The sequence below is a fragment of the Drosophila sechellia genome, chromosome 3R (assembly GCF_004382195.2).
Source record: "Drosophila sechellia strain sech25 chromosome 3R, ASM438219v1, whole genome shotgun sequence".
Taxonomy (NCBI): Eukaryota; Metazoa; Arthropoda; class Insecta; order Diptera; family Drosophilidae; genus Drosophila; species Drosophila sechellia.
The window spans coordinates 20,972,027-20,998,375 of NC_045952.1; the positions used below are offsets into that span (position 1 = coordinate 20,972,027).

Consider the following 26,349-nt stretch of genomic DNA (forward strand, 5'->3'; position numbering starts at 1 on the left):
CGGTTATTTGGTAAATGCTTCCAATTTTATAAAAATACCAATTTCTCTTTATGCTATAATAATATAAAAATTAATGTTTTATTGAACTATTTACAGCACAAACTTATAAGCTAATTTTGATTAATAACGGCTACAGCTATTTATCGGATTTAGCTACACTTGAACAGTGAGAGTTGGCAACACTGCTTGCAACACTGGACACGACAGCTCACCAAATATTAGCTGCTGTGATTTTGTTTTACAATTTTCGTTTAAATTTTTACATTTTTGTTTGCGGAAAGCGCGGGTGCGAGATAGGTGCGCAGTTTGCATGCAAAAGTGCAAACCGTCAGCTGCAAAACAGTCAGAAAACGGCACGCCAAGCGAAAACGAGTTCGACGTCTTGTTGTAGTTGGATTTTCCAGCCACTTTTCGACGAGATTGTGTGAAAAATTCCGTAGCATTCGATAGCCTCAAAATGGTGGATAAGTTCATCAGCATGTGGAAAGTGCGCGAATTGGCGGACAAGGTGTAAGTGATCAGGAATATATAGGATATATCCATACGTATATATAATGGGAAGTGTGTATAACATTCCCTTAACGCCGAAGTGAATGTAAAGACTCCCACGCCCCAAGTTCCCTGATTTCCCGCCACGCCCCCAACTCCTCAAGGATTTCAAAAGCTCATGAAGATATCTTACTTATGGATGAACTGCATCGGGGTGCTGGATTAGGTTCACGTTTTTAACTGCTTTCAAGGTTGTTCTCCATTCCAAGCGAGCTTTACCAACACAGCCGCATTCCGATATGGATATCCATGTGTATATGCGTCTGTGTGTGTGTGGGGCTTTATCAAGAAACAATTTGTTTGCTTTCGACTGCCCAAATAAAACAAAATGTTTTCACCTGTGTTAACCGCTCCACTTCCAGGCTTTCCAGTGAAATGGGTGTTTCTGTTTCCCCATCGAATTATTAATTATGGGTGTCCCCTTTCTCCTGCGCCTTTTATGGGGTAGTTGTTTCTAAAAAAGAGCCCATAGTTCGAATAAATAATGGGAAGGCAATGGTGCCTCGATAGCCAGCACCGAACTCATTAGGTTAAGTGCGCGGGTACACTTTTCCTAGGGCTTATCTCGAACTGATAAGGAACACCTAGCTGGCCCATTTGCGACAATTGGCCCTCTTCCATCACGTTTCGAACGTCTATCAACGTCGTAGCCAAGCCATGCGTATTACTTACTTATCTGCAACTGGGCATTGTAAATCCGTATCGTCACACACCGTTTACTTAAAAATACCAGTTCTGATTAACTGGACTTCTATCTATTTGATTATCTATTCGATTAAGTCCCAGTCAATATGCCTTATTTACTTATTTCTATACTAACCTAAATAGCCATTATTTAAGAAAACAAAAGTTCTACGAGGAACATCGTAATGATTGTCTTCCCACTCGCAGCACCAATGTCGTGATGAATTACACGGAAACGGAGGGCAAGGTGAGGGAAGCTACCAACGATGATCCGTGGGGGCCTACAGGACCCCTCATGCAGGAATTGGCCTACTCCACCTTCTCATACGAAACATTCCCGGAGGTGATGTCTATGCTGTGGAAGCGCATGCTGCAGGACAATAAAACCAACTGGCGACGCACCTACAAGGTAAAGTTTTCAGTTAAAACTGATAAATATAGAGCTAACGAATACATTTTTACTTACAGAGCCTCCTTCTGCTAAACTATTTGGTGCGAAACGGCTCTGAGCGGGTGGTAACCTCCTCTCGGGAGCACATCTACGATCTGCGCTCGCTGGAAAACTATACGTTCACCGACGAGGGCGGCAAGGATCAGGGTATTAATGTTAGGCATAAGGTACGAGAGCTTATAGACTTTATTCAGGACGATGATCGTTTGCGCGAGGAGCGCAAAAAGGCGAAGAAGAACAAGGACAAGTACATCGGCATGAGCAGCGACGCCATGGGCATGCGAAGCGGTGGCTACAGCGGCTATAGTGGTGGCTCTGGAGGAGGCGGCGGTGGTAGCGGAGGCTACAATGATGGCGATTACCGCTCTAGTCGTGGGGACAATTGGTGTAAGCTAGGAGTTTTTTTTTTTAAGATTTTAATCCAAATATTGTTTGTGTAATATTGATATTCATGATTTTTCTTCAGACTCCGACAAAAGCGCCGACAAGGATCGGTATGAGGATGATGATACTCACTATGATGGAGAGCGAGAAGGATCCGACAGCGACTCACCCAGTCCAAGGCAAGTATTCACTTTGCCAGTTAGCCAGCTTTATATCCTAATCTTCTCTTCTCCCCGCAGACGTAACTATCGATACAATGACCGTGCGAGTCCCGCCGAAGTGGCCAGCGAGGCCAAACCTTACAGCCTCAACATGAGCATTCGTTCGAAGACCGTCAGTTCCCCTGTCTCCAAACAGCCCACTTCAACGACTTCTGCCAAGCCAGCGCTGTCCCAGAAGAAGATCGATCTGGGTGCGGCAGCAAACTTTGGAAAGCCAGCTCCTGGCGGTGCTGCTGGCATCCACTCGCCAACTCACCGTGACACTCCCACCAGCGTGGACTTGATGGGCGGCGCTTCGCCATCGCCGTCTGCTTCCAAGGCAAACAATAATACGCAAAGCAATAACAACGATCTGCTGGACGATCTGTTCAAGACCTGCTCACCCCCGCCGGGGCAGGAGAAGACGCTGAACAGTGCTGCCGTGATTGTGGATGACGATGATGACTTCAATCCGCGCGCCAGCGATGCTAGCCAGCAGGAATTCGGCGACTTCGCCGCTGCTTTCGGTCAACCATCAGCGGGATCGACGATCAGTGAGCCACCATCAACGGGCCTGGTTACGACTGCGAACGATGAGTTCGCCGACTTTGCGGCGTTCCAAGGCTCGACAACGTCGACCTCTGCGCTGGACGGTAATTTGCTGAAGACTGCCACGCCGGCGAACGATTCGTTTGACCTGTTTAATTCAGCTCCCACCTCGACGGCAGCAGCCACAACGGCTACAGATCTCCTGGCAGGCCTGGGCGATCTGTCCATTCACCAAAGCATGCCCATGGGTGAGTTGTAGTTTGATTCTTGTAGCTTAACATAGTCTTAAAATTGAAGTAGGTTTAAGATTAGAGTAATTGCCTTGGCCTTAGTCACTTCATGATATATTTAGGTATCGCTGCATGAAGGTGCGCCTTCCGAGCTTGACTAGAGCCGTTATCTCTACCTCCAGCTCCACAGCCCACACAAAGATACACTATCTCATCCTCCCACATATAATCGGCAACATTTTCCAATCGGATGCACTCGTTCTCTTCTCGTTCTCTCTCGTAGCTGTTGAAGAGCAGTTGGCATCCAGTAATGATTCGATGTCGTCGGCTTCCCCACATCCACCACCTGAGGCAGTGCGTCAGGCTTTTTCCAAGGCTCAGAAGCAGCTGCGCGATTTAATGCAGGTCCAGAGCGCTTCAGCCGTTGCCCAAGTGGCAGCCATTCTGGGTGAACTGCATAACTCAAATGCACTGCCCGGATTTACCACACCAGAGCAGTTGGTTGGTCTCGATCGTCTGACGTGCGACTGGAGCTGTCTTGCCCATGGAGAGTATGCCGCATTGCTGAATCAATTGACAGAGCTATTCAGCCAGGATTGGCCAGAGCCATCGCAGGATGTTGAAGTCCTTAACATTTTTAAACTGGATCACAGCTTTGATTATGTATCGGTTGCCTTTGAGTCGCTTCAGACTAGATTGGATAAGTTTCCCAGTACAATTACTTCCTTTCTGGAAAACATGGTTAAGGATGAGAGCCTAATTTCTATCGCCTTGCTGCACATCTCCCGCCAGAGAGCTTCCTTGCTGCAGCGCTTTGCGAGGACTATCAAAGTTATGCCGGAAAGAAAAGTGGAGGAGCTGGATGCCCAGGTGAAAGCGTTCTTTCAATTGCTTATCAGTCTGCCAGCACAGGTGGCCAACCGACTAGGAAGAAGATTGCCGGAGACGTTTGCTCCAGTTTCTTATCAGAAACTCCTGCTGCGCCAGTGGCTGAAATCCTTGCACTTTGTCCTACAGTGCGATGATAATGGGGAATTCTTTGATTTGGAACCGTACTCCTGGCTTTTGTCACAGGCTATAAACCTAATTTACGATTGTCCAACTTTGGAAAGCATCCTACGAGTACTTAAGGACTACGCGGTGGCTCCCAGAGGAAGAAAAGTAGTGCATACCATATTAAGAGAATTGGATCCCGCTGCTTGCCTAAAAACGGCACAATCGGCCCTTTCTGCGGAATTGAACCTGTACGTTCTTATAGGTGCTGCTACTTTGGAGACACCTCATTGGAAGCATTGCCTGCTCCAGAAGTTGCCTCTTCAACGCACACCCGTGGATAATAAGCAGCTTAAAACATTGGCCAGTTATCTTAACGCCGTAGCTCCTGCTCAACTGCAGATTCTTTTGAATCAGTTGCTTGGAATCTGGTCGAAGCGCATTTCCTTGCAGAAACTGGGCAGCCAAGAGCACTTGGCTATATCCAAATTGCTTGTGTTGGCGGGAAAATGCCTCTGTAGGAATCTTGAAACGGATTTGAACATCAAGCGTCAGCTCCACGATGGACTCAGCAACCATCTGCAGTCCCCAGATGCACTGCAGCGTCATGTAGGAATGAAGACCGTGGAGCTAATTTTCAATTTTATTGCCTTGCCTGATGTGAAGGAGGATGATCGCCTACGATTTGACTACGATTCATTTAAGGATACATTCCATTGGCACATCTTCGAAGAGTTTGATGAACTGGGTCAGTTTGAAAGCCCGAGCAAAACTGAGCTAGATGAGAAGCATTGTGAGGATCAGCTGAAGCAATTGGAATTACATCTCAGTGACTTTATGAGTACTTCAGAGCAGAAGGAGCCACAAAAGCCGAATATTGAAATAAAAACAAAGCCCGCTCCCAAAAATCAGAATGTGAACATGCAGCTGGACTCGGATGACGACGAGCCACTGGATGAAGACGATGATGATTTGAAACCCTACGACATGACCAACGATACAACCACCACCATTGATCAGCGTCCCAAATTCGTCATCGACTTACTGCACCTGCTTCGAGAAAAAGTGGAGAATTATCAGGTTTTCGAAGGAGCCATGGGCACAGCGGAGCAACTTATACGGGGCCAGCTGGCCAAGCATGATACTCAGTTGGCCTTGGATCTGCTAAAACTTTTCTTGGTCATGGAAATGCAGTTCTACTATGAGCAATTCGAACGTACGCAATTTAAGTGTTGCGTGGCCATTTGTGTGGCTCATCCTGGTCCCTGTGCCGAGTACTTATGCCGCCAGTTCCACATGGATAACTCATGCTATTCGGCCAGTGTCCGTATTCTGATGCTTCAGGTACTAGCAGCAACGGCGAAAGAACTTTCTGGCGATGAAAACAAGCAGGATGAGATGGAAATTCTGGATGTTGTACCACCGGCAGCCAAGCAGCCCCGAAAGTTCGAATTTCAGCAGGAGGAGGAGAGTCCGGCCGCTCGTCTGGCCGCTGCGCAAAGGATCATCCGCGACCGGCTGCGGGCCAAGACGAAGAGATATTTCAGCAAGCCCAAAGCTGGACATCGAACGGAGAAGGCCAATCCATTTCACCCCGTTGCCGGTACATTTTTCTTCAGTTTGGTGCGGGGACAGCGCACCCGGCAGATGCTTTACGTGAAATACGAAAATATTTCTCACGACATCGACACCCAGTTGCTTGTTAACCTGCTACATACCCTGTCCGTGCTGGTCATGTGCTCCCAAAACTGTCCACTGCTGCCGGCGATGACCCGCGAGGTCTTTGACCTGTGCGCCTTTGTACGTTTCAATGCCGAGGCTCGCGTCCGAGCGGCTACATTACAGCTAATAGGAATCGCCTTGGTCACCACACCAGCCCATCTGCTGGCCCAGCACTTTGCGGAGTCGTTGAACGAACTGCAGCGCTGGCTGAATGACTTCATAAGATCGCCTTTGGTGGGCGGAGAGACTTCGGAGGAGTGTCGTGAGCTGGCCCAAAGCATTCTGGACACCTGCTACAAACTCTTTGACACAGCCGCCATGCAACAGGCTACCTAATGTGGCGATCAACAAGTTTTGAAAGCAGCATATAGAGTGTTAAGAGATTTTAAATATTAAAACTGTATTTAAAATACACTAAGCATATTTATTGTTACGAAAAACGAACAATTATTTACCGAAATATTCAGAGTCGTAATCGTTAATTTTTCCGAACTAATATAATATGATATATATGATTAAATACAAGATTACTTCATACTTTACATCAATTCTCATACAAACGTGAACGCTGTGTCCTTAAACATTTTCTATTATTGTAAAAAACTAATAATAGACTCGAGAGTGATATGTATTTGCTAGAAATAAGATAATAGTTCGAGGAATTATTGTTTAATTATCTCTCGCCCTCGATGCCATTGTATTGCAGGTATACATATATGGATTTACTTCATTTAAACTACTTTCTTTTGTTTATTTGTTTTTCTCCTACTGCATATATGTATTGCAAACCACACACATTGGATCCAATATTATTTCTCAAATATATACATACATATGTACTTAATAATGGTGAATTGAAAAGCATTTCTCAATATTCCGGGCATTGTGCGGCCTCCGCAGCCGCGGACTCATTAGGTAAACCAATCCAAAACGGCAATAGCCACATAACAGATACGAACCTATTCTTTCCTTCTGTAATTGCACTAGATTTGCTGCGCAAACGCTTCCGAGTAGTGACCACCTCATTAGCCGATCACCAAGTAGCCCCATTCGCAATTCTATCGAAGCCACACATCCAAAACAGCTTTTTGTGAAACAAAAATGAAAACGAAAGGTGAAACCCCGAATAACATTATTATTGCTTTTGTTTTTTCCAGACAATATGATGCCTCCCATTGCCGCCGTCACGGGCAACAATCTGCTCCAGCCCATGTCGGTGACCAATAATAACAATAATACCAACGGGGGCGCAGTCCCCACCGCTGCCAGTGCCCAGTCCACCGCTGTGGGTGCCACCTGGTCGGGCGACCTGAAGGGCGGCAAGATGAACATTGACCTGGACAACCTGCTGATGAGCAAGTCGGGCAAGCCCAGTGCCCCGGCCCCTTCGATGAATGCCCTGAAGACCAACAGTCCGGCAAAGGCGCCACTGAATGTGCAGACAGGTGGCGGATTCCCTGGACTGTCGCCAATGACCAGTCCGAACATTTTTGGGGCTCCGGCACCGCAGCAAAGCATTCCACAAAACCAATCAGCATTTGCCAACTTTGGAGCGTTCCAGCAGCAGCAGAATCACAGCAATAATAACAATAATAGCTCGTCGGCATTTGACTTGTTTCAATGATATTTGTTAGCCTAATTTAACCCAATCCGCCTTGAACCTACTACCCAAAATGTCCACTCTCACATTCACATTTCCACGATCGCTAAACTTTTCAGTTCTATATATTATTTACGTTTTCCTTTCCCCTTGCTGTACAAAGTTTGCGACACGTGCAATTTGTTGCTAAATTCGTTGTTAAACAATTTACCCCCGATGAAATTTTCCGGATCAAACCCATTAATTCCACATCCGTCCTGATCGTCCACTCGGAATTTGAAAGTCGTCATCAAATGCAATACACAGAGTAGTTGAATAATGGTTGTACTGAACGGATTTGTTAGCACAACGCGCGGACGGACGGCTGAGCGATCCAACATTGAAATTGTTAAACAAAATACTACACGTAATGAAATCAAACAATTTTAGCAATAGTTAACGTTACGATGTGTCTGTATATAAATTGAATGTAAAGCAAATATGAAATATAAAACAATTGAAACCAATAATTATGATAGTCTCTTGATTTAAAACGCAAACTCATAAAATTCCGGTGGGAATACCCTCCAAAGTATATGTTTATTATTACTTGAAATGCGATCCATCAGGGTCAAAGGAAATACAAAAGAAGCATGTAAGTAAAAGATAATTGTGTGGACTTAAACTAAGTTGAATGTAACAGAGACATTTACGCCTCCACCGCTTCCTTGTTTTTGTTCTTCTTTTTCTTCTTCTTCTTTGGCTCTCCATCATCGTTGCCATTGCCATTCTCCGCCTCGGCGGCTGCTCCGTTTCCATTGCTGGCGCCATTCGTCTCGCCCTCGTCCTCAGCCGCCCGCTTCTTCTTTTTCTTCTTCTTCTCGGACTGTGCAGTGACTGCCGCCTCTTGGCCAGCTGCCTCGATGGCCTCCTTCATTACCTCAATGTTCTTGCGCGGCACATCGCCGGACTCGTAGAACTTGAGGCGATCTTCGACCTGTTGCTTAAGAGTTTCGCCAAACACGCTAGTCGGCTGCTCCAGGAAGCAATCGATACGCGACGCGATGGAGCACTTGTTAGCCAGGAAGCGAGAAATGCGACCCTTGTTCTTCAGGCCAGCTCGACCAATGAACGAGGAGTGATAGATAAGACCATACTTTGGTGTATTGGAGCGGGTCTTTAGAGCACGGAAGAGCGCCTTCTCGGCACCCAGGATTTGTACTGTAGATGCTGGGTACTTGGCCAGATTGGTCAAGCTTCCGGCATGCGATATCAGGCGGGCACCGACCTGGTCGCCAATCAAAGACTGTAGATTGGGCGCCACCAAGTTCATCTTGTTGTGCAAGTAGGTAGACAGTTTCTTTCGGTACTCGGAGAGCTTGACAACGCGCTCGGCGAACAGCTCAATGTTCATCAGATCCACAATGGAGATGTCCATGCCCATGGACATCTTGGCGGCATCAATGATAGCCTGAGCCTTTGCGGAGTCCATGACGATCTTCTCAAGATCCTCCAGCTGGTCTTGCGTGAGGTTCTTGCGATCTTTGATAAACTTAGCCGCCTTGGCGAACATGTAGTTGTCGGGAACGATTTTCACCAGTTCTGGGAAGTGATACGAGTACCACTCGCGTATCCGCATGGAGAAGGTATTTACGTCCTTATCCAGCTGATCCAGCAGTGCAATCGACTGGATGATCATGTTGTCGGAACGATGAACATTGAACTTGACCTTGGCACGAGAGTAGCTGTGGCCCAGACCCAGCTGAGCAACGCCAGCGGACTTGTCGGTAAATCCTGGAGCGGATGGAAGAGAATTTAGTTAGACAAAGAGGATTTTCCTTGCAAAGCAGCTAACTTACCCTTGACCAACTTAGCGAAGTGGAATCGCACGCCGCGCAGGATCTCAGGAACCACTCCAAAGTGACTGCACTGGACGCCAATGGCCTCGGTGATGGCAGCTCCCAGCTTGGCATCCGCAATACCCAAAGTGCACTTCTTCTTCTTCAGCTTGGCGAAGAAGTCATCCAAAAAGGAGAGCAGATCCTGCGGCACAATGCCCTCGGAAATGGCATTGATGTTCTCCAGTGCGGCAATGGCCGTCTTGAAAGGCGCAAATCCAGCCAGCTTAACAATGGAGTTGAACTTGGCGAGGTCCGTCACCGATGACTCCACCTGGGGCAGGAACATGGAAACCTCCTCGAACTCCTTGACGGAGAAGAGCGAGAAGCCCGCCGCATGTTCGTACAGCACATACAGGTTCGACTGAAGGCGGGGAAATGGAAAATTATCAGTATGATGCGGTGGCAAACACATGTGGTTTTGGGTGCTCCGCGTGTGTAGGTTAGTTTTCTCAGGGAAAACATTTTCATTTCACGGGCAACCAGCAGAGCATTCTAATATATGAATATTGCACTTCAATATTTACCATATCTATGCCGATTTAATTAAGAAATATATATTTTTATACACCCACGATGCTGCTACAGTTGTTTTTCCACGTGCTAACTTCAAGTGTGACCATAGCGAGCCAGTTGCAGAATGTTAGGAACATACCAGATAAAATACCGCAGTACCGTACTGAATTATTTTAACAGGCTGGCCACGTTGATAGCCTGTTAACCTGTCGCGTTGTCCCTCTCGCACTTTCATCAACTGTCTCTGTGTGTGAAAGCAATTTTATTTTTATTTATAACAAATTTTTTGCGTTTATAAACACAACAGAACTAATAAGTTGGCTCGGCACACTTCCTGGAACCGCTCGCATCAGCTGTTGGGTCACGGCACTAGTTTACAGACCGACCAACTGGAGGCCAGATACAGATACCATCATTGCCATTTCCCAGTTGACCAGAGAAAGAAACCTGCTGTGCGAATTCCAGCCACTTTTCTTCGATTATTATTCGGCGCTAATTGTGTGAAAATCGGCGGATTAAAGCTGCTGACACGACACAGGAGAGCCGAAAAAGCGGTGTGGCACTCGCCGGAAAAGTCTACGTATAGGAAAATTCCATTGAAGGCCCAGTGAAAGGCGGAGCACAGCAATTGCATGCCATGGACTTCTTGTTGTAAGTTCTCAGGGGGGCAAAACGTAGTGCAACTGCAATCCTTTCGAGCACAAAGAAAGCTCGGATCACCCCGCCCCCACATCTGACTTTCCGGCTTTGTTTGCCCTTTTCGGGGTGATATCCCCAACCTCCTGTACAGTGGAACTTCCCTATTTTGTTTGTGGTGTTTCAAAAATAGCTTTTCAAAGATATCTTGCATTCTTGCTCAATGAATTTAAAAACCGTAAAAAAATATGAAATATTTGTTTAAGGGGTGTACCTTGTATTGCGTATTGAACGAGGTTGCTTACGTTTCAAGCTATAGAATCTTTACTGCTTTATGCGTTACTGAGTGGGGCTGTTTGGGCCGCGACTTATTGCCTTTCTCTTTCCACAGCGGTTCCCGTTCCAGCAAGACCTTCAAGCCCAAGAAGAACATCCCGGAAGGCACACACCAATATGATCTCATGAAGCATGCGGCCGCCACGCTGGGATCGGGAAACCTGCGCAACGCAGTGGCCCTGCCAGATGGCGAAGATCTCAACGAGTGGGTGGCCGTTAACAGTGAGTCTTGTATAGTGTAAGTCGGGAAAGAAAACCAATGCTCATTGTCACTCCTTCACTCCAGCCGTGGACTTCTTCAACCAGATCAACATGCTGTACGGCACCATCACCGAGTTCTGCACCGAGGAGACCTGTGGCATCATGTCGGCTGGTCCGAAATACGAGTACCACTGGGCCGACGGTTTGACCGTAAAGAAGCCCATCAAGTGCAGCGCGCCAAAGTATATAGACTATCTGATGACTTGGGTGCAAGACCAACTGGACGACGAGACCCTGTTTCCCTCCAAGATCGGTGTGCCGTTTCCAAAGAACTTTCACTCCTCCGCCAAGACCATACTGAAGCGTCTGTTCCGCGTGTATGCGCACATCTACCACCAGCACTTCACAGAGGTGGTGACGCTTGGCGAGGAGGCCCATCTTAACACGTCCTTCAAGCACTTCATCTTCTTCGTGCAGGAGTTCAATCTGATTGAGCGGCGCGAACTGGCCCCGCTGCAGGAGCTCATCGACAAGCTGACGGCTAAAGATGAGCGGCAGATATAGGAATCACTGCATGGAGCCGCGAATTTGCGCGATTCCGGCGGCGGTGGCGGTGGTCTGCGCTTGCAGTTGGACTTGTGATGAAAGCGCTCTGGCAGACTCGTGTATTACGCTTTAGTTAGTTACCGCCAATACTTTTATGTTTCGTTCATTGCTTCATGGGGGGCCTGCCACTAAACAAAAGAAAACAAAAAACAGCCAATTGGCAATGTGAACCGAACTATAGCGGGCTAATTGCTGATCCAGAGCAACTACTATATTTTTATATGTGAAACGTAACTTTAAGGAGTATAAATCATATTTATATGTATATGTCAAGGAGAAAACAAAAGCAGCAAGAGCAACAGCACGCCTTCTATAACTAACACCTCCCGCTTTCGAGAAACAACCAATATTACGTTCACAAACTATGCGTGTTTCCTTGTTTATCGTTTTTCTTTCTGTATGTATTCTATGTATTTATTACTATTAAACTATCGCTAATTGCTCGCGGTTCAGCGGATCAAGCGATTTTGTAATGCAAACCCCAGCAATTTGAGGCGACGGTCGGCAGCACCCAATAACTGATAATAATTGTAGACTTGATAAACATTTTTGATACGTTTTATACTAATAAAGAGAATATTATGAATAAACTCGTCTCTTTTTCGTTTGGTTTATCGTGTATTGACACTTTATTAAGCAAAGAAAAAAAAAAGATAATAATGATGATTAACACAATGAAAATAACCTTTTTTAAAAAGGTTTAACGTAATGACTTATAATATACAAATATGGTTAAGTGGGGAATTAGGGAGTACTTGTAGTACCCTTCCATAAAATATGACAACTGGTATGCGCCTTTGTGCATTTGCGCATTGTAAATGTTTTCGACTAATCTATAACATTCGGCTAATCGCCTTGTTATCACTGTCGTCACACTAACCCCAATCACTTGAGCTTGCTTTTGTATTTGTCTTGTTCCACATAGAAATCGGCGTTCTCCTCGACCAACTGCTTCCACTTCACAGACAGTTCCTTATAGCTTAATCCCTGACCACCGAGTTCCTTTGGCAACTGATCACAGCTCACGGATGTTCCTTCGCGACGCACGAAAAGTCGCGATCTTATCTTGGGCGTCATGAATATTCTAAAATAGTGAAGATATATAGTAATTTCTTATTTGACTAATAACATTCAACCCACCTAAAGGTGTTTAAAAAGAAGTTCACATGGCGCGGGGCGTTGGTGAACTCCAATAGCTTGGGCTGGCATGGATAGGCGGTCCAGCTTTCCACGGATCTCTTAATGAGCTTCGGATTCATTTGGAGAGCATGCCCTAGTTGAACGCCCTGCATATCCAGAATAGCCACCATTCCGCGTGCACAAGTCTCCGGATCGAGCTTTAGCAGCAGGTCCAATATCATTTTGCTGGTCTGGGAAACAAAGGTCGGTGATATAAGTACATGGAGGAAAAAATGTGGACGAAACGTATCATATTTGAATATTATTAAAGTTTTAAATTATATTTTATTAAAGCACCAAAAGTTCGCCTTCATGAATATGTTTAAATCGTTAGCTACATATAAGACATTTCATAAAATCTTTGTACTTTTTTCTTCCTGTGTACATGAAAGCATATATCTTGGTATTTCCCTGACTCACCTTAAAAACATTGTTCTGGCTGTGGAGCTTGGGATCGTGGGCTGCTGTCCGTATAACTACCACCATCCTTTGTTCGACATCCGGACCGATGGGTAGGAAGACGCCCAGATTAAGTAGCTCCTGGATCTCGGGCAACTGGGGATCGCGATTGTCGAACCATTCGGTGCGCTCCGCCCGCATTTGGTAGAACGTTTTTAGTTTCTTCTTGGCCCGCTCCACGTCGAACTTGGAGGTGCGGAGGAAGAAGTGCAGGTTCTCGAAGGTGTTGCAACCGTTTATCTGCGGATTGGCGACAAGCCAGTCGCTGAGATCCTGGACCTGCGCCAAAATCCTTTCGGGGTCACCATCGGTGGTGGCCACTTGTCTTTTGGAACTGCTGCTGCGCGACCACATGGCGCTCCTTTGGCGGCAACGACTGTCAGCGGACTAAAACAATTGTTTATAAACAAATTGCGACATGCACTCGCTAACTGAAATAAGCTTTTCAAGCTTTTACGCGTACTCAGCGTTTTTTTTTAATCGTTCGTCTCGTCGGCATTTCGCACAGGCAAATCGCATTCTAAAATTACATAAGTGCTGATCCGTTGCAAGCTTAATTGTTGCGTTTTGGCTCAATTGGATTAATTTAATTCGAATTGATTGGCGAGAAAAGCTGACTTTGTCACATTGTATTTTAAATTTGCTGATTTCGATAAACGCCGATGCACGCATGTTAGGGATGGGAGAATTCGAATACGTTTACAGACTCTGCTAATGCGCTGTTAATATTAACACTGTACCGGTTTTCTGGTCGCAATATTTCAAAGTTTAAAAAATTAAAACGCAAAAGATAAGTACCATGATGAACCACTTCATCAGATACCTTTATTTTTATGTTATCATTATGAAAATATATCTAAAAACAAGCTGATGTTGTACTTTAAGATAAACTTTATTCACATAGAAAATAAATAATTGTTATATTTCAACACATTGCTTTACCATAATTACCTCCTTATATCCTCCGCATTGCTCATCCTGCTCATTTTTATATGTTTTTCTTAGATCGATGCTTATGCTTTTAAATAGATTGTATATTTACAAAGATGTTGTACGCAAAACTTAAGTCAACGTGTAGGGTTGTAGATACTTGTTTCTGGGTAAAAAGGACTCAGAGGAGCAGGAGGTGTTTGGAGTTCGTGCTGGTTGTGGTGCGGGATGGTGGTGCTGGTTGGTGGTGCTTTTTGGTGGTGCAAGTGCTCAAAAGGCCCCGTTGAAGTGCAGGTTTTGTGAGGCGAACTGCGGTATCCCATGGTTGAGAGCTAAAACTTTACTGATTACTTTCAATTCGTCAAGATTTCTTAAGCTGCTAAATTGACTAAGATGACTGGGGCCACTCGGTCTGCTCTTATAGTGTGCATTACCTGGACTAATGTCGCCGCTGGCTTTTGGCTGCTGCAACTGTTGCTGCTGTTGCTGCTGCTGTTGCTGCTGCTGCAGATATTGCTGCGCGTTCTGCTGCAACTGGTTGCTCAACTGGGGCGTCAAGTGCTGCCTGTAGAAGTTCTGGTTCTCCAGACTTGGATTGGAATTGAGTCCAGGCTGCTGGCTAACAATCGTGGTGGCAAAGGAGTTGCTCGGCTGAATCTCCACATTGGAGTTCAAGCCGAAGTTACCCACTCCCGTCTCCTGGCGGAATTGCCGCGCCCTTTGCTGCTGCTGTTGCTGATGTTGTTGCTGCTGCTGCTGGAACACCGCATTGCTGACGTAGTTGGGCAGCAGCAACTGTTGCTGCTGCTGCTGTTGAAATGGCTTGTAATTGTTATGGGGCAAGGCCTGTAGTTGCGACGCCTCGGCCGGTGCAAAGTTGAACTGATTGGAGGGCTGGGGGCTTTCGGTCGATTTCTGTAGAGATTGCTGCAAATTTTGGAAAATCTGCTGCACTGCATTCGCTGGCGGCTTCTGATAGTTATTCGCGTTAATGTTGCCATTGTGCAGGGCGAATTTATGACCCGAAACGGCATCGCGCAGCGGCAATTGCTGCTCAATTGGATATGTGGGATAAATAACAGTCTTGGTATGTGTGCTGGGTATAAATTCGACCGAAGGTCTTATGGAGTAACCCCCGCCCAAAGTGGGCGGTTGCAGACCCGTCTGAATGGCCTTCAGCGGACCATGTTGCTGCTGTACTTGCGGCAGTTGCTGCTGCTGTTGTTGCTGCTGCTGTTGCTGCTGCTGTTGCTGCTGTGGCTGCAATGTGCTGGGTTGGGCAATCGGTGAGCCCTGGAAACGGCTTTGGGTCTGCTCCTCCAACAGCTTCAGTTGACGCAGGATCAGAGCCTGCTGCTGTTGTGCCTGCACCTTCAACTGGTAGATCTGCTGCTCCAGAGCTCGCTGTCGCTCGATCAGGTAGTTATTCACACTGGGAGGCTCTGGCTCCTGCTACAATAATCATTTAATATTACATTATTGAAAAATTAACATAATAAAATATCAATCAAAAGGTATTTGCCAGTCGATAAGAAATAGCGATTTAGTTTAAAGCAGCATACCTTCACATAATTGCTAGTAGAGCTGGCCAGGAAGGCGGGAGTGGTGGAGAAACCACCGCCGGCACTGGTGCTCGTGCTGATCTGTGTGGTGGAGGTGCTGCTGCCGGTGGGTGGGAACTGGGTGGGCAGCGGAGTAGCCGGCGGCTCTGTTTCCAAAACATTCAGCTTAGTGATGGTGGGTCCGATGTGGGGCAGCTGTTGCTGCTGCTGTGGCGCTGCAAAGTTGGCGGCGGTGCGCTGGTGGAGCTGGTTGCCCGCCAGCAATGGGCGGAACTTTTGAGCCGTGCCACGCTCGTCCAGATCCACCGTGAAAGCGGTCACGAGTGGCGCTTCCTGGATGCGAATGTCCTGCTTGTCGACCAGCTCTATGTTCTCCCCATCCTCATTGTGAGTGGGCCTTGGCGTGGTTGTGGTCGTGGTCGTCGTCGTTGTGGTGGTGCGACGTCTGGTGGTCCGCGGTCTGGGCGTAGTGGTCGTGGTCGTACTCGTGGACGTTGTGGTCGTGGGTGTGGTGGTCTTCCTTATATTGCTGATCTCGAATTTGATCTCGTGACTGCCGCTGTCGTGGGAGATCTCATTGCTGCTCACGGATCCTGAACTGGAGCTATCCACGCTCCGGGTGAGCTGACGATTCTCTGGACCTTCCGCCTCCGTGGATTTCGGTTCGAGGGACAGCGAAGCGGCGGGCTGATTCAGTTTCCGGATAGTGGTCTTCTTCCACAGCTTGGATCGATCGATGAAGGAGGAAAGCAGCTGCTCCTGGGCATTCTTCTCGTCAAAGGTGGCCGTGTAGAATTGGACAGTTGGCACCACTGGCTCCGGATCGTTTCCCCGGGTGCTCTCCTCCAGAATCTCATCCTTTTCGCGGTGCGATGGCAGAGTGGAGGTCTCTGCTCGCAGAAGCAGGGAATGGGAACCACTGCTGCTGGGACTTTCCTCACCACTCTCCGTGGCCGCCGCCTCTTCCTGTTCCAGCTTATCGATGGCCCGAAGTAAAGCCTGCCTCACGGAGTAGTCCAGCTTTTGAATGGCCTCTCTCGGAATGATCTCGTTGCTCTCCGTGCTGGCGCTCTTCACCTCCCCCTCCTTGTGATCGCCACTGGATTCCGCATTGGTCACATGGAGCTTCAGAGCAGCCAGCAGAAGAACCGCCAGCAAAGCCCAAGGCAGGCTGTTCAAATGTCTCTGTGTTTGCGAGATAAAAAGAAAAGATATGAAGATGCAGCCAACAAAGAGGAAGCATTAATGGGTACGCTTAAATTTTAATAACTTAATAAGTTCGACAGACTTCTCCTAATAGGAGTCTTAGTTTCGGGCCTCATTTGCTCTAATGGCAATTGGTGCACGGCTAGTTGGAGACACCTTGGGCTAATTGCCTGTGACACCTGAACCATTTCCAATTGCATGGCATTAGTCGAAATGGCTTTTGCCGGAATGCCTTTGGTAACTTTTTACCCACTTTGAAATGTTGTAACTTGTTGGGAAATTATATATTATGATATGTTCATTCATCTTAAGCCAATGGTTTGGTTTTATTAAGACCAATTCCTGATTCTCCAACTGATTCAAATTCATGCACTTAAAAAATTTATAAATGCATCAAATTGCAGACTAGCAAATCAAAAAATTGAAGTGAAGTGTGACAAATATCTATACTATTATTTCGAATTTTAGCTGTGACTGAATTTTGATATAACTCAATTGCATTTGAAAATTTCCTGATTTTCCTATTAACCAAGCTACTCGCAATTTCGAGTGCATTTTATTTGCCACATTAGAAGCCAAGCCCAATGGCGGGAAACTTTTGCAAGCTGGTGGAAAATGGAAAATGCATGCTCCGTCTGCAGCATGTGACCCCTTTATTTTTGTTAGCCCAAGTCCACTAATCTCGACGTGGTAATCTTTCCGGCATTTGCGCCGATGGAAAATCATAACGCATTACACTTCGTTTTTTGCTGCCCACTATTGCTATGCGGATTTCTTGGTTTTTTTGGGGGAATCCAAAGCTGCGTTTGGGCCTTTGCCTTTACGTTTTCCTTTGAATTTTCCTCAGCCATTGCCTTGCACAATTTCCCATTTTCAACAGCTTGACGATTGATTCCTGGTGGTTTTTCATGCGATTGGAGTCCGTAGACCGTTTGCAAATTGGCCAGCAAGTTGCAACTCTTGTTTGGCTGTGGCCAAGTGCTTAGGCTAATTGTTGCATCAACGAGCGGAGGAAAAGCAAACCATCTGACCACCTGTCGCCGGAGCTACGTGAGTTGCCCGCTTTGATTTGGTTTTGTTTTTCGGGGTTCGTATTCGGTTTTGGATTTGGAATTTTTGGTCTGCGTTTTTGGGGCTCACTTTGGGTGCCCAGGATTTTTGTGTGGCAGTCACGTTGTTGCCACTTGGCACTTGGCATTACCCCGCGTCGTTGGCCAAATTTGAACAGTCGTGGCAAAGTCGTTGCCTGAGTGGAAAATATTTAATCAGCGGCAGCAGCAACAGTAGATGAAATGAAAAGCCCATTCGATTCGCAGCAAGGATTCCAGTCTTTTGCAATGCCAATGTTGCATAAATCGTTTGATTCGTACAGAAAACACATGAATCTCTTGAAAAAGTCATATTATTTGCTGGTGTGAAGTCAATGCAACACTCTTGACTGAAGTTCGCCCCTTAAACTTTCTACTTGCCCGCCTTCCAATCACCGAAGGCGTCTCCTTTGAAGTCCATTGCCGTAGTATCGAACATGAGTCGACTCTATTCACACTATATGGCTGCTGAAAATAATCATAATTTTTCACAATTTTACTGCCGCCCTCCTGCCGCCAAAAAACCAAGGCCAGAGTTCAAGTTCTGCCAAAGGGCAAAGCATTATGGACCACGCCAACGACCAGGAGGCAACCATTTTTGATGGGAAATAATTTCGACTGGCAGCCATTTCTCCGCACAACTGGCTTGCTATTGACTTTCCGTTTGGGCTTTTCGCTTTTTGGCCAACAAAATCGATGGCCATGCCTGCTTGGCTGCTCATTTGCGTCAATTTCTATGGAAGTCAGCCAGTCAGCAAAATAGTCGGACTGTCCGTCAGTCGCTTCAAGTTGGCGCTAAGCTAATCAAGTTTACCGGATTTGATTTCGCGGATCGGCTGGGAAAAGGTTTAAAAAAAAAAGTAGGGGGAAGGAGGATCCACTCGTACAGCAAAAAGAAACAGCAATCATCATAAATTGTAATGGTCAGTTGGTAATCTCTGTAGCCACATATATTAAAAGGCGCGGGGCTCAATTGCATGTGGGCATTTCCATTTATTTCATTTCGGGCCATTTCCCTGCCATGTTTGCCACTTCAAAACACGAAAATTCCAGGCAGCATTTGCGGAAGTGCTTAATTGTAAATATCTGCGCTATTTAAGTGGATTTCTTGATTATTTCTTGATTGCCACTTACAAAATGTAAATACAACTTTTTAAGCTATTGATGGAAACATCAAAACAATGTGTGAGTTATAAATAAAGTTAAAAGCTTTAAGTTTTAATTGTTTTATGGCCAAGAGGTTAACAAGCCCTGCAGCTCGTTGAAAATTTCTCTATTTAAAATTCGCGCCAGTTCCCAGCTAAAAACCCCAATCAAACGAAGCCGCACACTTCCGTTTTAATTGACCGAATATATATATATATATATAAATTTATGTGGTATATGAAAGAAATTAACAAGCGCGTAAAGCGCCATAAGGCAGCTCAATAAAACGCCTTTAATTATCCGTAATTATTTTCGCTGGCCGCTGGGTTCCGCAAAGAGCCGAAAAAGCCACAGAAATTGGCCACAAACATGCGGCAAAGTGTAAAAAGTGATTTAACAACAATCGGACAACGCCAATAAATTAGCAATACCTCAATGGATAATGGCCCAAAACCGTCTACATACATACATACATACCATATAATTTATTTATCCCTTGTGTGTGGGTCGAAAGTGTTTTCTTCGCCGTTTTGCCCCTCACTTGAGGTAAGCAAATATTGCCGCGGGCCAAAAGAAGCAGCCAATTGCATAATGCGAAACTGGCCAAGAGCCGAAACTTCACTTTCGACGTGCGGATCGGACTGGGTAACCCAGTTCCACCGGACAACAATGAAAATATGGTACGTCATATACGTATGCCAGTAATTCGAGCTGTCAGCTTGGCGGGGCGCTTATGCTGCTGCTGGATTTCCATTTTTTTTTTGCAGTCTTTATTGTGATTAATTTCACGCCTGCTGAGCCCCGCTGCAGCTCAGATATTTCGCATTCTGCAGATGCATTTTTGCATTTTTGCATTTTTGCATTTAGCATTGCTCAAACCGGTGGCATGGTTGCACCCACATCCATATCCACAAGCCACGCATTATTAAGCAGCTGGCTAGATGATAAACCCCGAATTTCGAGACCCGGCCGAAAGTTGTTTATCTGGCTCTGGATGTAACAGTTCGCCATATAACGCAATCACAGCTCCCAGCTCTTAACCCCCAGCCCAATCCCATCAAGATCCCATCCCCTCGTCGCCAATTGGCGAGTTGGTGCAAATCGCTGTTCGTGCTTTATGTGTGCCAGCATACATATTAATGTTGTAAATATTATGTTGCAATCGCGCTGCCCCAGCAAAACCATAAAATGCAACTATATTATATTAAAAGGCCGATTCACGCCCAAATAAACGATTTATGGATGTAAAGGAAAACATATTTGGGTATATTCATCTCGGCATAGAGTTGGTATCAATGGCCTATTATTAAGATATACAAATTGGACTGTATTCATAAGCAAATTTAGCTTGATAATTAAAACAATAGTTCCTATTGTCACGAGGAACTATCAAAAGGTGTTACAGAAATCTTCTGCGTTCAAAATTTATCAATAACCAAATAGAGCTGTCAATAAAAAAAGTTTCCTGCTGCTTTATGTATTTTTAAGGTTTGAATAAACACAAAAGTGATTTGGCAATTTGGTTTAACTTGAAGTATTTAATAAATCTATGTGGCTTCTTTTTGATTCTTAAACTGTGTCGAAAAAAATCTAAAAAAAAAAACATACAAGTATTTTCAAAAGTCTTAATAAAACCATAATAATAATACCCATATTTGAACTATATGAGGGCATGCACAAATCGATGCTATGGCTACTATTTTGTGGCCTTTATCAATGGCGATCCCCCCGTGTTCGGTTGCTCAATAAATTTGTTACAGTATTTTACGGGCTTTTAACTGCCTTTGTGGCTACCAAGCTTCGTTGTCCACGGAGCCATAAAAAACCTCCGTAATTGCGTGTGTGGGCCCCTGGCAGCATCTTCTCGACCATCTCGAACGCAAGGGGAACCATCCATCCAGTTGGTTGCCCGACAGCAAGTCCCGGGCATTTGCATAATTTCACACTCACATTTCGAGGCTGACGCGCCCTGAACTCGGATTTTGTGGCATTGTTTTCGACGTGATATCGACGATATAATCTATGATCTGTGGGCCTAGGCTGTTTTGACATGGAAGCGAGCTTTTGCGTTTTGATTGGCATTGATTGGATCGCTGGTGGTTGACCAATGCGGCGATATAGCGCGATATGCGAGGGGATCTACTCCGAAATCGCATTCATAGCTGTTTACATTTCGATTAGGGCCCATTTGGCTGACTGTTATTTGCATATTTATGTGCATTTAATTGGGTTTTGGTTGCGTGTAAGATGGCATATCGGCTATTCGCTATGGCAGATCGCAGAAAGCCAAAGGTTATCATTTGGCTGATTGGCCGGCCAGGGGTCAAGTTTATTGATGGACCAGCGATAAGCAGCAACGGCTGAAGTTCAAGTTTGGGCATCAAATTGAATTCGCCAGACATATGATAATAATATTATGCTGTCTGTTACAACAGGTTATAGTTTTTATATGTTTATATATTTGCTTTTTGCCACGCCAAAACTCTCGCTGGCATCAGTGGCTGCTGAGTGAAAATCCGTGGACTCGGCTTATTGACCAACGCTTTTTGCCATCTTCCCGGCTTTTATTTAGCCACACAGCATTTCATAATAAAAATAAGACAAAATTACCAATGTGCCCATATTACCATAAATTTCCGCGGCATATACTATACGTACAGTCGCAGACATGACGGTAAGGTTTTTCCATCCAATAATAATTTCTGTTTGTTTGTTGGTGTTTCGGTTCGCGTAATGTCTGCCCATTGTTTGGGCTTCGGATTTTAAGGAGGGGCTGCAGGGGAAATCTGTGTTTTCTTTTACAATTTTTTTTTCCTCGCTTTTTGTTTTGCTCTTTACATCTAATGGCGCGTTGAGACAAAAATGCAATGTCAATGGCATCATTGGGCCGTGTACTCGGCAATTTCGGTTTCACTTTTATCGATGCCCGGGCATCTGGTATCCGAAGATCCGAATGTTGAGGAAGAGCCCAGCGAAGCCAAGTCGAGGTGAAGATGAAGATGCTGCCGGTGCAGAGATCATCGGTGGCCAGTGGAAGTGGTAAATGTTTTTTTTTATGCCCAGCTTTGTTTGGCCTGTCTATATAGTTGCATATTATTATGTAAATCGCTTACATTGTGTGTGCTCAGCGTCGTGTGCCAGTTACCACCACTGAAAACTATCTACAATTGCCCGTTCGAAATGCTGCTGTTGACCTTTCGGCGGCCGATGCGTCCGTCGATGAGTTTACAAAACAAAAGACTTAGGCAACGAACGCGACACTAAACTCCCCCTAAACGCGTTGCATGACCGCCAACTCATCCGCTGCACTTGCTCAGCGGCTTCATAGTTATACTTTACAAGTGGCACTGATTTATTCGAGGAGCATCTTCGTGCCCATTCCCTGTTCCCTTCCGTTGCCCATCTATCATATGGTAAATTGTAAATTGATATTTTGACAATTGCACAATTTCGTGCAAACCATGGGCAAAGATACAGATCTCCTCGCACGATATATGTTGACTGCTCAGTGTGCGGGCGGTTTTTTCTTGTTATTTATTTCTTGCTGAATCCATGAATTGGATATCTTGTGAATGAAGCGCCGATCGTGAGTGAGTGTGTGGTACTTTTACTTTTGTTACCCTACAATGGCGCCGGGTCAACAGTTCCGATAAGCAAATCAAACAATACTCCCGCTCCCTGATCAATGACTGTGAAAATCGGTGCCCCGGGGCACTTGAAAACGTTAATTGAAATAACCGGGAGAAACTCACGTGTGATAAAATTGATTGAAATGGGTTTTTTTTTTGTTTGTGAAATATATTGTGCGCGATTTTTGTGTAAACTATCTTTGTTATTGAGCCAATTGTGTTTTTCATTAATAAAACTGATGTGGATAAGAAATAACTACAAATGTGAATTGGTATGGGGCAATTTTTAGATGTTTTTAAAAATGGTTTTTATTGTTTTATCCAGCAGGAAGAAAATAAAGGTAGTTTACTGAGATGAGCTCGGAAATTTGGAGTTGTGATAACATTTATTAATGAACTACAATTGGCTTTAAAATTTGTTTAGCTTTCTTTTTTTTTTGTATTTATGAAAGCGTCGATTTAAAATATTGTAAATAAGTATAATAAAATAAGAAGTATTTTGATTTTAAAGCGGTTTTGTCTTCACTATTTTCATTGATTTCATTGATGCGCTCTTAAGTTTCACAACTCGTAGTCAATTGTTTACTACCTCTGTGTTAACATTTCCTTAAAAATATTAAATTTTTTAAGCACATGGGGCAGAAACCGGCAGTGTCCCTTGACACTGACCGCCGCTGGATGATTTATGACCCGTTGGCTAATTTTGGGCTGGAGAAATCAGCGGCCGGCAAGGAAGCCATCGTTTTTTTTTGCCAACGCAAACAGAAATGTGTAAAAAAGGAAAACGCAGCATAATCAATTTTAAGCATTGTCAAACTGCAATTATGCAATGGTGAAAAGTGAAATTTTATTGCATGTCAACAACGGCAGACATCTACACACATCTTGCGTTTTGGGACGTCTTCACCGATGACTTGGTAGATGGGCAGGGATTGGTTTTTTATGCTTTTCGGGTCTGGGAATGGGAGTCGATCCGGTTGCTCGGGTCCAGTCGAAGGCTGCTGCCAACTCTCAACTTTGGCTGGCGAACAACAGGTCGCATTGGCGTTGGCCATTTGAATTTCGCCATAAACTGTCGATTGCATAAGCTGGAAATCGGATATGCCTGGGGTGTGGTCCTCAGCCTGGCCAACATGCGGGCCAGAAGGCCCATAAATCCTTGGCGGGTTGGCCAATCCAATTGGGTTAAACAAGCGACTAGCACCTGTGTCCAAAACCAATCCGCTCTCGTTTTGACCTCCGACTTTATATGCTTTTAACGCTCCTAATCAGGCATGTTCACCAAATGGACTTTGAGTGATTAGGGGTCGTAAAACAACTGGAACTCGATCGGTAGCTGGTAGACGCATTAAATGCGTCTCACATGTCGCTAATTAAATTGTTTTATCGACTCCGAAACGGAATCATTAAACGGCATTAAAAACCTATTACACAAATGACTTGGCAAATGACTTTCCATAGCTTGGTCTTGCCAAAAACGTTGAGATCCCATGCATATATTCATGATTGGGCTATCTGATCGATCGCAGCTGTCAGTCGGAAACCCAGAAACACGGTAACTCCCACACCCGCATGTCTATGTCTAATGTGCCAAAATTGGGCGTGGTCAGATGTCTTACTAATTGAAAGTAATTTAATTATCGAGGCAGATGAAATTTCCATAGAGGTTCGTTTGTTAAACTTTCAGATTGGTAGAATCAAAAGTTAGGGGATTCCTTTATCACTTGCAATGCATTTATTTAGATTATAAACTTAACAAAGAACGTAAGTTATAATTAAGCTAAGAACTAACTGAGTACAGAAGTAGTCTTCTTTTCTAAAACTTACCACCAGCATTTTGGCCATGTATCTTAGGCAAATGTATCCAATCTAATAGCGCAGTAATCCGATGGTTAGACGACCACTCCACCACACTCTCTACTTCGCTTTTGGACGATGCACGCAATCAAAACGTAATATTCGAATCGAGACAGAAACATAAACTAATCAAATGCGAATTAGCTGCTAACGTTTCCTTTATTGTATGTGGATTATATACATTTGATTTGTATAATGCCAATATGCCGCTGGCTGTCTGCCGTTTCTCGTTGCACTTTATTTTCGATTAATTGCCAAATTTCGAATCGTTATTTTCGAATTAGCGGACAACAGTTCACACCGGCCGATAATTTTCGCGGCTCAGAGTTAGTTAGATTTTGTGAGTTTTGCTGCTTAAAGGTCGCCTTTTAGCTGCTTTCGGATTTGGTGGCTAACCGCTTGCAGAGGCAAGCTGAACTGAACCAAAACCAAACCAAACCAAACCGTCTGAACGCTCGATGCAGACTGAGCCGCGATCGTGGCGAGGTTTCCTGGCCGAAGACAAAAGCATAAGACCATGGGCCGCCGAAGATGCTGCAGATGTGGTCGTTGTCAGTTGGCTATGAATGAAAGCTCATTATGGCCATCTCGTGTTGTTTTTAGTTTTCGGTCTTAAGCTTGAACTTGGCTGCCACACTGGACTGCAAATTTACCATACCTTACCTTACTACACCTTTAATGGCCAACCGTTGCTATGACGCAACGGAATTCTAGTGGAGCTGCACTCCCTTGGGCGCTAATTAAGTTTTATACATTTACATACATTTATTGGGATTGGGGGCTGGCTGGCTCGCTTTCTCAGCATTACCCAACCAACTCTGGTTTCGCTTTCCTCCGAAATCCTTGCCCACAGCTAAATGAACACCTTCAGCCAGTTTGGGCCAACTCACACACGTGCCGCAGATCAAAGTTGGCTTTCAGCTTCCTAGTAGCCAATTTTTGGGCCACTTCACGGCGCGAATTTCTCTCGCATTAGCGCCAATTCGGCATGTAAATTAACTCATTTCTGAAGACGCATGTTTCAATATTCGATTTCCGCCTGACTTTTCCACTTCCGCTCAACTTTGCCACTTGCAATTATTTCTTTGATGAGGTTTTGATGAGCAGCCAACTGCCAAACAGGCTAAACCTGGAAGCGCTTTTGGCCATCAATGGCCGGCATCAAATCGAAACTGCAGCTTAAGGAAATTAAGTGTTGAAAGTTGTAGTTAATTGGAAAAATATTCAGCGAAAAGGGTTATCCCAAATAATGGATTTTATGGTTTATTTTTGATCGTAAAACTACTCTTTTTTTAATAAGTGCCTAAGTAATGCACCATTGCATTTAATAACATCTTTTGGGTATCAGCATTACAAAGTTAGTAGCTGGCATAACACCATTTTGGTAACCTGTCTGGGAAATCACCATTTGGCGGGGGAGTGGAACTGAAGACCCATCGTCTGTCAATGGAAAATCGGCAAGCAGTGTGAGGCACTTTCCGCCACCCGACTAGTTTCCACATGCCACCGGTAGGAGAGTCTGGGAGTCGCATCTCTTAGCGGCAGATTACTGGGCAAATGCTTGGTAAAGACCAACTGAAAGCCACAAAAGCGAGCCAAAAAGCAAACATCGAACACGTTGAGCATGGCATCGAGTGGCAAACCAGCTTTCTTCGTCGTGACTTTTGATATTTGAAATGATGGCGAGACGCCTCGACGCCGCCGCCTGGTGAGCTTTTGAACCCGTTTGCACCCTTTTCCAACTGTTCCATGCGTTTTT

General features: G+C 45.1%; 5 protein-coding genes across 8 annotated transcripts; 2 read left to right on the forward strand and 3 right to left on the reverse strand.

The window, feature by feature from the left end:
- The first annotated feature begins 186 nt into the window (after positions 1-186).
- Positions 187-7,871, forward strand: LOC6607424 (clathrin interactor 1). 3 transcript variants are annotated; one of them, XM_032722807.1, is made up of 7 exons: positions 187-510; positions 1,441-1,642; positions 1,702-2,071; positions 2,151-2,247; positions 2,308-3,065; positions 6,625-6,677; positions 6,920-6,986. In XM_032722807.1, exons 1-6 carry the CDS (start codon positions 458-460, stop codon positions 6,675-6,677), a joined length of 1,533 nt encoding a protein of 510 aa, XP_032578698.1. In that variant the 5' UTR covers positions 187-457; the 3' UTR covers positions 6,920-6,986. The 3 variants fall into 3 exon arrangements, with proteins under 3 accessions (XP_032578698.1, XP_032578697.1, XP_032578696.1); XM_032722806.1 differs by lacking the exon at positions 6,625-6,677 and having other exon boundaries at positions 6,920-7,871; XM_032722805.1 differs by lacking the exons at positions 6,625-6,677; positions 6,920-6,986 and adding an exon at positions 3,331-6,501.
- A 34-nt stretch (positions 7,872-7,905) lies between these two features.
- Positions 7,906-9,861, reverse strand: LOC6607425 (nucleolar protein 56). The gene is made up of 3 exons (XM_002032158.2): positions 9,767-9,861; positions 9,201-9,603; positions 7,906-9,135 (listed from the first exon to the last, which is right to left on the reverse strand). The coding sequence occupies exons 1-3, from the start codon at positions 9,767-9,769 to the stop codon at positions 8,051-8,053; spliced, it is 1,491 nt and encodes a 496-aa protein (XP_002032194.1). The 5' UTR covers positions 9,770-9,861; the 3' UTR covers positions 7,906-8,050.
- A 107-nt stretch (positions 9,862-9,968) lies between these two features.
- Positions 9,969-12,120, forward strand: LOC6607426 (MOB kinase activator-like 1). The gene is made up of 3 exons (XM_002032159.2): positions 9,969-10,406; positions 10,783-10,949; positions 11,014-12,120. Exons 1-3 carry the CDS (start codon positions 10,393-10,395, stop codon positions 11,490-11,492), a joined length of 660 nt encoding a protein of 219 aa, XP_002032195.1. The 5' UTR covers positions 9,969-10,392; the 3' UTR covers positions 11,493-12,120.
- Positions 12,121-12,139: 19 nt separating this feature from the next.
- Positions 12,140-13,566, reverse strand: LOC6607427 (retinol-binding protein pinta). The gene is made up of 3 exons (XM_002032160.2): positions 13,134-13,566; positions 12,675-12,904; positions 12,140-12,618 (listed from the first exon to the last, which is right to left on the reverse strand). Exons 1-3 carry the CDS (start codon positions 13,524-13,526, stop codon positions 12,420-12,422), a joined length of 822 nt encoding a protein of 273 aa, XP_002032196.1. The 5' UTR covers positions 13,527-13,566; the 3' UTR covers positions 12,140-12,419.
- A 479-nt stretch (positions 13,567-14,045) lies between these two features.
- LOC6607428 (putative mediator of RNA polymerase II transcription subunit 12) lies at positions 14,046-25,052 on the reverse strand. Of its 2 annotated transcripts, none has more exons than XM_032722595.1 (4): positions 24,561-25,052; positions 15,665-16,849; positions 14,537-15,551; positions 14,046-14,434 (listed from the first exon to the last, which is right to left on the reverse strand). In XM_032722595.1, the coding sequence occupies exons 1-4, from the start codon at positions 24,576-24,578 to the stop codon at positions 14,373-14,375; spliced, it is 2,280 nt and encodes a 759-aa protein (XP_032578486.1). In that variant the 5' UTR covers positions 24,579-25,052; the 3' UTR covers positions 14,046-14,372. The 2 variants fall into 2 exon arrangements, with proteins under 2 accessions (XP_032578486.1, XP_032578485.1); XM_032722594.1 differs by having other exon boundaries at positions 14,537-15,554; positions 24,561-25,051.
- Positions 25,053-26,349: the final 1,297 nt, after the last annotated feature.

Coding starts and splice junctions, on each gene's coding strand:
- LOC6607424 (XM_032722805.1), top strand. CDS start 458: ATGGTGGATAAGTTCATCAGCATGTGGAAAGTGCGCGAATTGGCGGAC. Junction 511..1,440: donor CGCGAATTGGCGGACAAGGT/GTAAGTGATCAG, acceptor TCCCACTCGCAG/CACCAATGTCGTGATGAATT. Junction 1,643..1,701: donor ACTGGCGACGCACCTACAAG/GTAAAGTTTTCA, acceptor TTTTACTTACAG/AGCCTCCTTCTGCTAAACTA.
- LOC6607425 (XM_002032158.2), bottom strand. Junction 9,136..9,200: donor CTTCGCTAAGTTGGTCAAGG/GTAAGTTAGCTG, acceptor CATCCGCTCCAG/GATTTACCGACAAGTCCGCT.
- LOC6607426 (XM_002032159.2), top strand. Junction 10,950..11,013: donor CGAGTGGGTGGCCGTTAACA/GTGAGTCTTGTA, acceptor CCTTCACTCCAG/CCGTGGACTTCTTCAACCAG.
- LOC6607427 (XM_002032160.2), bottom strand. CDS start 13,526: ATGTGGTCGCGCAGCAGCAGTTCCAAAAGACAAGTGGCCACCACCGAT. Junction 12,905..13,133: donor GCCAGAACAATGTTTTTAAG/GTGAGTCAGGGA, acceptor TTTGTTTCCCAG/ACCAGCAAAATGATATTGGA. Junction 12,619..12,674: donor TTCTTTTTAAACACCTTTAG/GTGGGTTGAATG, acceptor TCACTATTTTAG/AATATTCATGACGCCCAAGA.
- LOC6607428 (XM_032722594.1), bottom strand. Junction 15,555..15,664: donor CTACTAGCAATTATGTGAAG/GTATGCTGCTTT, acceptor TGATTATTGTAG/CAGGAGCCAGAGCCTCCCAG. Junction 14,435..14,536: donor CAGCGGCGACATTAGTCCAG/GTAATGCACACT, acceptor GTAAAGTTTTAG/CTCTCAACCATGGGATACCG.